At 41.7% G+C, this 12500-nt stretch overlaps 2 protein-coding genes across 4 annotated transcripts in view; one reads left to right on the top strand and one right to left on the bottom strand.

The window, feature by feature from the left end:
* map1lc3c (microtubule-associated protein 1 light chain 3 gamma) overlaps positions 1–12500 on the bottom strand; it is a 15380-nt gene that overhangs the window by 2132 nt on the left and 748 nt on the right. Inside the window, exons 1-4 of one of the 3 annotated variants that reach the window (XM_028572572.1) lie at positions 6717–6751; positions 6497–6596; positions 6348–6403; positions 3028–3134 (exon numbers count right to left, since the gene is read on the bottom strand). In XM_028572572.1, the coding sequence (XP_028428373.1) occupies positions 3028–3134; positions 6348–6403; positions 6497–6557 (224 nt within the window). In that variant the 5' untranslated portion in view covers positions 6558–6596; positions 6717–6751. Of the gene's footprint in view, positions 1–3027; positions 3135–6347; positions 6404–6496; positions 6597–6716; positions 6752–12500 lie in introns of those variants that run through there. The other 2 variants (XM_028572574.1, XM_028572573.1) reach the window with 2 other exon arrangements.
* LOC114551546 (striatin) overlaps positions 11503–12500 on the top strand; it is an 84596-nt gene continuing 83598 nt past the window's right edge. The window contains exon 1 of the mRNA XM_028572570.1: positions 11503–11864. Within this exon, the coding sequence (XP_028428371.1) occupies positions 11661–11864 (204 nt within the window). The 5' untranslated portion in view covers positions 11503–11660. The remainder of the gene's footprint in view (positions 11865–12500) is intronic.

The following is a 12500-nucleotide window of genomic DNA, read 5'->3' as shown; positions in this document are numbered from 1 at the left end:
ATAGTCGCGTCGAACGCGATTCATTTGCATAAAGCTGGGCATCGGGCCAGCTTCTTGACGCGCAACATCTTTTTCAAATGTAGCGCCGCCTTCCCAGAATGCTTTGCAAGAGCGTTGAAGTCGCTTGACGTCACCCATAGGAACACAGGACATAGGACACATTGCCCCACAGATGCTCGATGCAAACATTATTGGAATAACCACTTTGGGAATATCAATTGGAATTTGATTTGGACCTATTATAATAAATGTTAGTAATAAAGTTAAAGGAAGTATTTTTCAAAATTGTCCATTGCATCTACCCAACAAATCAAATTTTAAAAGAAATATAAACCTGAACTTTCTGAATCCTGCACATTTCGTGGGGTTGTCACAGAGACAATTGCACATTTGTTTTGTGAATGTTTTTATGTCAGATTGTTCTGGATTGATGTGGAGGATGTATTTTATGTATCGTGTGGTTTTAAGATAAGATTACAAAGTAGTAACATTATTTTTTTACTATGAAGGAAATTTTGAATAAATGCCATATTTTCATTTTAAATTTTATATCCATAAATGTAAATGGTCTAACAGCAAACCGAATATTCACCAATTTAAAAATGACATGAAATTATATTTTGAAACTTTAAAAAAGGACTGACGTATAAGAAAGCCATCCGGACTCTTTCAACCTCTTTGATGTAAACTCCACGCTCCCCCTTTTCCATGTTGGTATGTAGTTAATGTTCTATGTTTGTATGTTTTCTGTATTGGAATAATAGTTTTTGAAAGCAACAAAAAAAAAAAAAAAAAAAAAAAAAAAAAAAAAAAAAAAAGCGACAGAAGCGTCGCACGGACAAGTGGATCTGAACCGGAAGCCTGAATGAGTTCGCCGACAACGTGATGCCAGGACTCTCCGAGTGACTGCAGGTCTCTCCGGTAAACTCACCGGGGTTAAGAGGAGCTCTTTTATGGTGAATGAAAGGCTCGATCCGACGAAGTAGCTCACCCAATCACATCGAAGCATTGACGGCAACGCTGCTGCCAGTACTGCCGTTGTTTACCTTTTTCTTCTTCTAGTCCGTAGAAAGAGCAGCGTCGGTAGCATTTGCTCATTAGCGCCACCGCTGTTCAGGAGAAGACTGCAGCTAGTGTCTCGAGCACCAGCGCAGGTATAGTCACGGCGATCTCATGAGGTCACATTTGTACGCGCCAGGTGGGCTACGTCCGGTATGTAACTGCTTTCAGTCGCGCTAGCAAAGCAGACAGCCTCATATCTCCACCAGACTCCATGTAAATAATCAGGACTTTTAGCGTGTATAGAGCCAGCATATCTCCACCAGACTCCATGTAAATAATCAGGACTTTTAGCGTGTATAGAGCCAGCATATCTCCACCAGACTCCATGTAAATAATCAGGACTTTTAGCGTGTATAGAGCCAGCATATCTCCACCAGACTCCATGTAAATAATCAGGACTTTTAGCGCGTATAGAGCCAGCGTATTGGCACATGTAAAATCAGTAAACTTTGTTTATTTCAAGTTGTGAGAGTTGAAAAAGTGGAAAGAAGACCCAAAACTGCTTTTCATAGTTTTATTTTGCTTCTGTCGACTTTGAATGAAGTGTGTTTTACAATGCTAAAATCACTGATTATTTACATGGAGTCTGGTGGGTCTAGCTTTAGCAATGTTTTTATGTTTATAAAAAAAAAAATAAAAAATGATCTTATTCTTTAACAGAAAGGTCAACCTCTGTAGAAATCCTTCCCATAATGTTGTCAGACACTTACAATAATAATCTGAGTCTGTCAGCGGCAAAACAAGCACTTTAGTGAAAGTAAATACAAGCTGGACAATTACCATTAACTCACATCGTAGCTTGTTTCTCTGCTGCCGACTGCAGAGATCTCTCTTAATACTGGACCAATGTCAGAGACTGTTGTTCCCATCAGTCACTTAGACAAACGCATAGAAACATAGGGTCCAGTTTGAAAAAAAGAAAAACTGTAGTTACCCTTTAACAAGGGACATCCTGCAGACATTTAGCAGCTTCACATACCTGCAGATTTAGCATTCATGTGGGTAGGCTATTGTTGTATTTACAGACTCCGATGTATCCGGTGTCCATTCACAATTACAGGCTTTTTATTTATTGTGTTCATATTGACAAGAATGTTAGTATGCAGACTCAAACTTAAGTTGTGAAATGACCTGCGAATGGAGATTAAGGACTCACAGTTCTACAAGCTTAGCAGTGGTGGAAAGTAATTTTGGTATTTTTCCAACCTGGACCTTATTTTCGCATCTTTTTGTGTCCTGATGGGAACATTTATTTTTGCCGCTGACAGACTCATTATTATTTTTGCCGCTGACAGACTCAGATTATTATTCTTCTATTATAAGTGTCTGACAACATTATGGGATGGATTCCTACAGAGATAGACCTTTTAGGTAAAGAGTAAGATCCTTTTAGTTTAACATGAAACAGCCCCGAAATCACCATCACCAAACTCCACCAGACTCCATGTAAATCAGGACTTTTAGTGTGTATAGAGCCAGCATATCTCCACCAGACTCCATGTAAATAATCAGGACTTTTAGCGTGTATAGAGCCAGCATATCTCCACCAGACTCCATGTAAATAATCAGGACTTTTAGCGTGTATAGAGCCAGCATATCTCCACCAGACTCCATGTAAATAATCAGGACTTTTAGAGTGTATAAAGCCAGCATATCTCCACATGTAAATGGGTGAATTAAGGGTTTATTTCATCCAAACCAGAGTGGTGATTGTTGGAACAGTGGAAAGATGAACCACTACGGCTTTTTGAGATTATTTAGTTTCGGTCGACTTTGAATGAAGTGTGTTTAAAATGATAAACGTCCTGATTTACATGAGTCTGGTGATGGTGATTTCGGAGCCGTTTCATGTTAAACTAAAAAGGATCTTACTCTTTAACTAAAAGGTCTATCTCTGTAGTGATCCATCCCATAATGTCAGACTAAAAACATTAACAAAATGCAATGAAGAGAGTTGAACTTTACCTGATGATGGTGACGAACTGAGTCATGGTGAGTTCATGGGGCACCAGGAACTTTGTTTTATCCAGCGGAGGAAGATACTTCTCCCTCGCGTAGCGTTCAATTATAACCTGGGACAACCAGCCATAGGTTAGGACAGAAAGACTACATTATAACCTGGGACAACAACCAACCATTGTTAGGACAGAAAGACCACATTATAACCTGGGACAACAACCAACCATTGGTTAGGACAGAAAGACCACATTATAACCTGGGACAACCAGCCATAGGTTAGGACAGAAAGACCACATTATAACCTGGGACAACCAACCATTGGTTAGGACAGAAAGACCACATTATAACCTGGGACAACAACCAACCATTGTTAGGACAGAAAGACCACATTATAACCTGGGACAACAACCAACCATTGGTTAGGACAGAAAGACCACATTATAACCTGGGACAACCAGCCATAGGTTAGGACAGAAAGACCACATTATAACCTGGGACAACCAACCATTGGTTAGGACAGAAAGACCACATTATAACCTGGGACAACCAACCATTGGTTAGGACAGAAAGACCACATTATAACCTGGGACAACCAACCATTGGTTAGGACAGAAAGACCACATTATAACCTGGGACAACCAACCATTGGTTAGGACAGAAAGACCACATTATAACCTGGGACAACAACCAACCATTGGTTAGGACAGAAAGACCACATTATAACCTGGGACAACAACCAACCATTGGTTAGGACAGAAAGACCACATTATAACCTGGGACAACCAGCCATAGGTTAGGACAGAAAGACCACATTATAACCTGGGACAACCAGCCATAGGTTAGGACAGAAAGACCACATTATAACCTGGGACAACCAGCCATAGGTTAGGACAGAAAGACCACATTATAACCTGGGACAACCAGCCATAGGCCTGGGACAACCAGCCATAGGTTAGGACAGAAAGACCACATTATAACCTGGGACAACAACCAACCATTGGTTAGGACAGAAAGACCACATTATAACCTGGGACAACAACCAACCATTGGTTAGGACAGAAAGACCACATTATAACCTGGGACAACAACCAACCATTGGTTAGGACAGAAAGACCACATTATAACCTGGGACAACAAGCCATAGGTTAGGACAGAAAGACCACATTATAACCTGGGACAACCAACCATTGGTTAGGACAGAAAGACCACATTATAACCTGGGACAACAACCAACCATTGGTTAGGACAGAAAGACCACATTATAACCTGGGACAACCAGCCATAGGTTAGGACAGAAAGACCACATTATAACCTGGGACAACAACCAACCATTGGTTAGGACAGAAAGACCACATTATAACCTGGGACAACCAACCATTGGTTAGGACAGAAAGACCACATTATAACCTGGGACAACAACCAACCATAGGTTAGGACAGAAAGACCACATTATAACCTGGGACAACCAACCATAGGTTAGGACAGAAAGACCACATTATAACCTGGGACAACAACCAACCATAGGTTAGGACAGAAAGACCACATTATAACCTGGGACAACCAGCCATAGGTTAGGACAGAAAGACCACATTATTCAGTCCTTCCAGAAAAACACGTTTGAGAACGAGTTTTTTTTTGCGATTGTTGCGGGGCAAAAATCCTTGATTATGCAGCACATTTTCTTAAAACAAATACGATGGAATATGCTATATGATATTTATGCAATTGTATGCGATGAAATTGCGCAAACTTGCAAAAACTGCTGTTTGATGAAAAAAGAGAAAAAATAAAAAAATATATGCCAAGATATATTATGGGACTTTTTTGCAACGAAAATAAAAATACAGGGATTATGAAATCATGCAAGGCCTGCATATTTTGCACGGAAATCGGCAATTAATTTTTTCCAGGTTATAATGTGGTTTTTCATGTCCTAATTTATGACCGACTGTCCAAGGTTATAATCAGTCCCTCCAGAAGAGATAAAAAAATAAATAAACACGTGATTATGCATCTCAAAATTCAAATTTTTTTTCCAAGTATGACGCACTTTTGCCGCATAAACTGCCGATTTCCACGCAAAACAAACATTGAAGGATTTCATAATCCCGGATTTTCATTGCAAAAAAAAAAAAAAAAAAAAAAAAAAAGTCATACATACATATATCTTAGCAGGAAGTTGAAAAATGTTGCATTTAAAAGCTGGATGTTGGAAAAAAATTAAAATCACATTTCTCTTTTTCATCAAAACTGCAGTTTTTTGCAAGTTCCCACAATTTCATTGCATAAAAATCCCGCATATTCCATCGCATTTTTTAAGAAAACGTGCTGCATAATAAAGTGTTTTTGCCCGCAACAAAATCACAAAAAACACACATTTTTCTAGAAGCACTGGATTTTAGTCAGTCAGCCTGGTCCATCGGAGGGTCAGGAGAGTGGAACTCAATCCCAAAACCACATCAGACAGTTAAAAACACATATATGTCTTTTGCTGAGCAGCTAAACCACTGGATGGGCAGTACACATACAGGTCAGCATTAACACTATTTATGAAAAAAAAATATATATATATAAATAAAAAGCCTTTTGGAAAACTGGCTTTTTTTTTAAACCCATGGGAAATCACAAGTTTTATTAATTTGCACTGTCCCCTTTCATAAATACACTAAACTCAAACAAACAGTCAGTCATAGATTATAGAAAAACCACATTATAACCACCTGGGACAGTCGGTCATAGGTTAGGACAGTGTGTGCATGTATGTTAACCTGGGACAATCAGGTACAGGTTAGGACAGAAAACTGTGTGTGTGTGTGTGTGTGTGTGTCTGTGTGTCTGTGTGTCTGTGTGTGTTAACCTGGGACAATCCTGTAAACATTGGATATATAGACAGAAACACATTTAATGCCTGTTAGTTTAAAAAAACAAAAAATATATAGGCACACACACACACACACACACACACACAGGTCTGTATTACTATCTTTGTGGGGACTTGTCATTGACATAATGCATTCCCTAGCCCCTTACCCTAACCTTAACCATCACAACTAAATGCCTAACCTTAACCCTTACCCTAACCTTAACCATCACAACTAAATGCCTAACCTTAACCCTCACCCTAACCATAACCTAATTATAACCCTAAAACCAAGTCTTAACCCTCAAACAGCCCTTTAAACTCGTGGGGACCAGCATTTTGGTCCCCACAAGGCTGTGCAGACCCCACAAGTATACTGTAGTCCCTGGTGTTTGGACCCCACGAATATAGTAAAACGGGTACACACACACACACACACACACACACACACACACACACACCTTACCGGGATCTTGTTGGGGAACTTGGACCGGATTCCCGCCACCTCTTGCTTCCTCGTAGCTGCACACAGAAACACAAAACATCTTTAGAGTTGTCCACGGTTTCCAGAAACCTACAACTCCCATCTGTGTCGCCGTGCTCGCGGCCATTTACCGAAACTCTTCCTCTGTTTGAAGGGCTTGCTCTGCACCTGGGTCTTATCAAACGGAGGCATGGTCCCGGTGCTCCTCTGGGACGGTGTGTGACTGACTGACTGAGTGTGTTACTGAGTGACTGTGTGTGTGTGTGTGACTGACTGAGTGTGTTACTGTCTGAGTGTGTGTGACTGACTGAGTGTGTTACTGACCGACTGTGTGTGTGTGTGTGTGTGTGTGTGTGTGTGTGTGTGTGTGTGTGTGACTGACTGAGTGTGTTACTGTCTGAGTGTGTGTGACTGACTGAGTGTGTTACTGACCGACTGTGTGTGTGTGTGATAAGAAGATCGAGCTGAGCACGCGGTCTGAACTCGGACCAGGGGTTAAATAGAGGCGGCGGCTGTGGCGCATCAGCTGATTAGCGCATGGCCGCAGACGGAGCGTGAATCACCGGCGGTCCAATCAAAGGATGGAGACGCAGAGGGAGAGAGAGGGAGAGAGAGAGAGAGACAGAGAGAGAGAGAGGACTGTATGGCTGCAGCCTGGAGCGTCCCATGTCAAGCCGTCCCGTCCCACGCTAGGCGTTTCCAACGGTAAGTTCAGAGGGTCAAAAATCAGAGACCCAGAGAGAGAGAGAGAGAGGGATCAGAGAGAGAGAGAGAGGGGGGCATGCTCCATGTATATATGCACTTCTTTTCACGACATTTGATAATATAATGCATCTAACAGTGTTTTTTGGCGATTTTTTTGGAAGCTTTTTCACTGTTTTTTCTTCTTCTTTTTTAAATATTTTTTTTTTTTTTTTGGGGGGCATTATATTTGTTGACATATTTAATTCATGCAGATGGATTGTAAATATATTAGGTAAAGAGTAGTGCAAAAAATATATATTTTCTTGTAGCCTAAGGAAAATAAAGTAAAATCTCCAATATTCACCAGTGCATGAAGAAAATGTTTTTTTTTTCCTCTACAAACAATCCATTTGTAATGAAATGCATCATGAACTTGAGTCTGAATCACAAAAAACGTAGGCGTTTGGCATTTTACTGCACGCTCTTCTCTGATTGGATAATTGTCTTGCCATTCATTTGATCAGCCAGTGGCGTGAGAGAATGTGCGGTAGTGGGCGGGGCTTGGCCGGGTTGATGTCAGTGTGTACAGTCTATGGTCAAGTGTGTTTCTGCTATAGCCAATGTTGGATTAGAAAAACGTGCCTTCAAAATAAAGGTTTTTCTCAGAGAGCTGAGGTCTTCACTGGCGGGAAAAATAGACGTTTTAACACTGAAATGATGAATCAGTTCTCTGAATATTCTGGTGATGATTTAACATGGTTAAAGAAATCATGGCCGACATGTACTGATTAGGTCATCGTGTAACATTAGAGGTCTAATAAACCGATACAAACTAGTTTGTGTGTGATGAATGTGTGTGTGAGTGTCTGTGTGTGTGTGTGTGTGTGTGTGTGTGTGTGTGTGCTGAGTGTGTGTGCTGAGTGTGTGTGTGTGTGTGTGTGTGCTGAGTGTGTGTGTGTGTGTGTGTGTGTGTGACATTATGTGTGTGTCTGTGTGTGTGTGTGTGTGTGTGTGTGTGTGTGTGTGTGTGTGTGTGTGTGTGTGATGAGTGTGTGTGTGTGATGAGTGTGTGTGCTGAGTGTGTGTGTGTGTGTGTGTGCTGAGTGTGTGTGTGTGTGTGTGTGTGTGTGACATTATGAGTGTCTGTGTGTGTGTGTGTGTGTGTGTGTGTGCTGAGTGTGTGTGCTGAGTGTGTGTGTGTGTGTGTGTGCTGAGTGTGTGTGTGTGTGTGTGTGTGTGACATTATGAGTGTCTGTGTGTGTGTTTGTGTGTGTGTGTGTGTGTGTGTGTGTGTGTGTGTGTGTGTGTGATGAGTGTGTGTGTGTGTGATGAGTGTGTGTGTGTGCTGAGTGTGTGTGTGTGTGTGTGTGTGTGTGTGTGTGTGTGTGTGTGTGTGTGTGTGTGTGTGTGTGTGTGTGTGTGTGTGAGTGTGTGTGTGTGTGTGTGTGTGTGTGTGTGTGTGATGAGTGTGTGTGTGTGTGTGATGAGTGTGTGTGTGTGTGTGTGTGTGTGCTGAGTGTGTGTGTGTGTGTGTGATGAGTGTGTGTGTGTGTGTGTGTGATTATGATTGTGTGTGTGATTATGAGTGTGTGTATGTGTGTGTGCGCATGTGTGTGTGTGTGATTATGATTGTGTATGTGATGAGTGTGTGTGTGTGTGTGTGTGTGTGAGTGATTATGAGTGTGTGTGATAATAAGTGTTTGTGTGTATGTGTGTGTGTGTGTGTGTGATAATGAGTGTGTGTGTGTGATGAGCGTGTGTGTGTGATAATGAGTGTGTGTGTGATAATGAGTGTGTGTGTGATAATGAGTGTGTGTAATAATGATTATGAGTGTGTGTGTATGTGTGATTATGTGTGTATGTGTGATAATGAGTGTGTGTGTGTCTGTGTGTATGTGTGATAATGAGTGTGTGTGTGTGATCATGAGTGTGTGTGTCTGTGTGTATGTGTGATAATGAGTGTGTGTGTGTCTGTGTGTATGTGTGATAATGAGTGTGTGTGTGTCTGTGTGTATGTGTGATAATGAGTGTGTGTGTGTCTGTGTGTATGTGTGATAATGAGTGTGTGTGTGTCTGTGTGTATGTGTGATAATGAGTGTATGTGTGATCATGAGTGTGTGTCTGTGTGTATGTGTGATAATGAGTGTGTGTGTGTGTTAATAAGTGTTTATGTGTGATAATGAGTGTGTATGTGTCTTTGTGATGAGTGTGTGTGTGTGTGTGTTTGGACCCACCTTCTCATTCAATGTGTTTCCTTATTTTCATGACTATTTACATCGTAGATTCTCACTGAAGCATAGGCGGAGTTTGACATTCGAGACCTGGGGAACACAGCACGATCACATATGGACAAAACAAACATGCTAAATAAACATAGGTTTATTTTTTTTAAGCAGATTTGAATTTACATTGTAACAATTTAAAACCTCGAGCTCAATTTAGTTATAAAAAGAAGTCCATAACGAATATAATTCTCGAGCGACAGATGCAAAAAATCCACAACAATCTCCGTCCCCACAGGGCAGGCTGCACGCTTCTCTGTTCACAACGCTGTTCTGCTTAACGTGAAAAAGCTTAACGTGGTTTAATGTACCTCAACAACGATCCCCAAATGTATCATGGCCATATCTTGAAATGATCACTTACGCCTGTCTAAAGAACTTGACAGGCTATGGCGAGGAAAAACCTTGTACCTAAACAATGATTACCAAATGTCTCTCATATTGCTCCTTGTAACCACTGAAAACTGTCAAAAAAATCTAACCAGAATTGTGTTGATGATTGATCGTTGTTTAGGTATATTAAACCACGTTAAGCTTTTTCATGTTAGGACTTATAAAGCCCATGAGAACCGTGGGGAGTCAACCAACAGCTGCTCCGCGGCCCTGCTGAAAATGTGAAGCAGAAACGCTAAATGTCAGATAGCGTCCATGATAATTGGACTTTGGGTTCTATTTTTTGACAGTTTTCCGTGGTTATGAGGAGCAATATTAGAGAGAAATTTGGTAATCATCGGTCATTGTTTACGTACATTAAACCTGACCTGCGCGAAAGAGAAAAAAACGTATGCGTCATTGTACCCAGCACTTCTGGAAATGTAACTCCGAATGCGTCTCTGTCCCCAGCACATCTCAAACCAAACTGAGGCCCGTGGGCACGGCTGTGTTGGAGCACAATAGACAGACGGTGGCAGAATGCCCCGACACTTAAATTCAACTAACGTGTAGGTTAACAGTGAACAATCAGTGTTGGACCTCCAGTCTGTTGAGATGCCTCTCCAAACAGAAACCAAGCGCAATCGCACCATAAACCGTTAAGAAAACAGATCAGTATTTTGCCGTAATCCAATGACATGAAAACAAGTCATCCACAGCGATCAGTAGATCCACAAACAGAGTCCCGGTGTATCCAGCCAGGCCTATACACGCGTCCCATTCACCAGTCAGCTCCAAACAGGTGAACGAGGTGAACTTTGCCGTTTAAACAAAGTGGAATAAAACGTATCAAAGTCCAAATCTACACAAAACGCGCATTAAATTAGTAAGCTGACAGCAAATGTATATACATGGCATTTAGGCAACCTTTATTGTAACGTTGGCACGGTAAGATGCCCCGACTAGTGCAAATAATTATTGTTTTTTGCGTCCTGCATATGCGTCGACAATGGTCTCAGGTGAGAGCCAGAGCCCTGAAAAAATATTATTTTTACTAAAGCAGTATATGAAATCAGATGTATTACCTATCCCCATTTAGTTGCTTTGTGTTTTTAAAGTATTTATAAAATATCTGGTTATGTCAGAAGTAATTATTCCACTCATTTTTGAAACAATGCAATTACCCTCAGCTACCATATACCTCAGTGCCCCCCCTGCCCCCCCCGCAAACTCCGCGCATGCACTGAAGGCATCAAAACTATGAATGAACACATATGGAATTATATACTTAACAAAAAAGTGTGAAATAACTGAAAACATGTCTTATATTTTAGGTTCTTCAAAGTAGCCACCCTTTGCTTTTTTGATAACTCTGCAAACCCTTGGTGTTCTCTCAATGAGCTTCATGAGGTAGTCACCTGAAATGGTTTTACCTTCACAGGTGTGCTTTGTCAGGGTTAATTAGTGGAATTATTTCCCTTATTAATAAAAAAGCAAAGGGTGGCTACTTTGAGGAATCTAAAATATAAGACATGTTTTCAGTTATTTCCCACTTTTTTGTTAAGTACATAATTCCATATGTGTTCATTCATAGTTTTGATGCCTTCAGTGAGAATCTACAATGTAAATAGTCATGAAAATAAAAAGGAAACGCATTGAATGAGAAGGTGTGTCCAAACTTTTGGCCTGTACTGTACGTGCAGAAAGGTTGTATTTTGAAATTCCAGAGCGGAAGTCCTGTGTGTGTGTGTGTGTGTGTGTGTGTGTGGATGCCTGGAGCTCCACGGTCGTCCCATCATCTGACAGCTGGTTCAGACAGGAGTTGTGTAGTCGGCCAGCTAAGAGAGGACCGGTTGATGGACCAGGTTTCCCTCCGGAGGATATTCTACCGAAGCGGTTGAGGGGCAGGCTACCGGACCGAACCACCCGAAGCCACAGCGTCCCGGCCGGTCCTGCCATGGACGAACAGGCGGGCCCCGGTGTCTTCTTCAACAACAGCGGTGGGAATATTATTAAAGCTCCGCAGACTGGGGACGTCGGGGGCGGAGAGGCGGCCAGGGCTCAGTACAACATCCCGGGGATTTTACACTTTCTCCAGCACGAGTGGGGCCGCTACGAGGTGGAGAGGTCGCACTGGGATGTCGAGCGGGCCGAGCTGCAGGTAAAGCAGCCTCACGTCGTTGAGGTGTCAACTGTCCGACATTGTTATTGTTTGCTATCTGTGTTCTTTCGCACTGGAATGGGGAGAAGATTGCGCCAAACCGCATTGAAGAATGTGGCAATTCAATGTGTAATTGCGTATCGGCAAATCTATATTCCCAGGAAAGTAACAAATGTGACTTAGTTTGAGTGGGAAAGGTGTTGTATTTCATTCGGGAATAGTGCAATCCTGTACCAACACGTTTTTCCTGCAACATTTATACTTTTAGGGGGACGCTTCGCACTATTTACTACCTCCTCTGCGTTGTACGTTGGTCTGTACACGGAATGAAGTACATTCCTTCAGAAATGTAAAGTTTTGTTGCTACACGGGCTACTTTGCTGGTCATTGTGATGCCGAATTAAAGGACGAGTCCTCGTTGATCCAGAACATGTGTTAAATACTGTACCTGAGGTTTGTGTGTCAATGTCGAGCAAGACGACATAGAATTGCGCAATATTTAAATGGAGGTTTCGTGCAATGTCTTCACTGAGAATGTGTCTGCGCTATACCTGCTAACCAGGTTAGCTGTGGTTGAGATTTCACACTTTACAGTTTGTGACGTGTCGACTGTGAATAGTTGCGTGACAGTAATGC

Source organism: Perca flavescens, unplaced genomic scaffold (genome assembly GCF_004354835.1).
Source record: "Perca flavescens isolate YP-PL-M2 unplaced genomic scaffold, PFLA_1.0 EPR50_1.1_unplaced_scaf_15, whole genome shotgun sequence".
Taxonomy (NCBI): Eukaryota; Metazoa; Chordata; class Actinopteri; order Perciformes; family Percidae; genus Perca; species Perca flavescens.
Note: the sequence above shows the minus strand (reverse complement) of the source record. Positions and strands in the feature narration are given on the sequence as shown.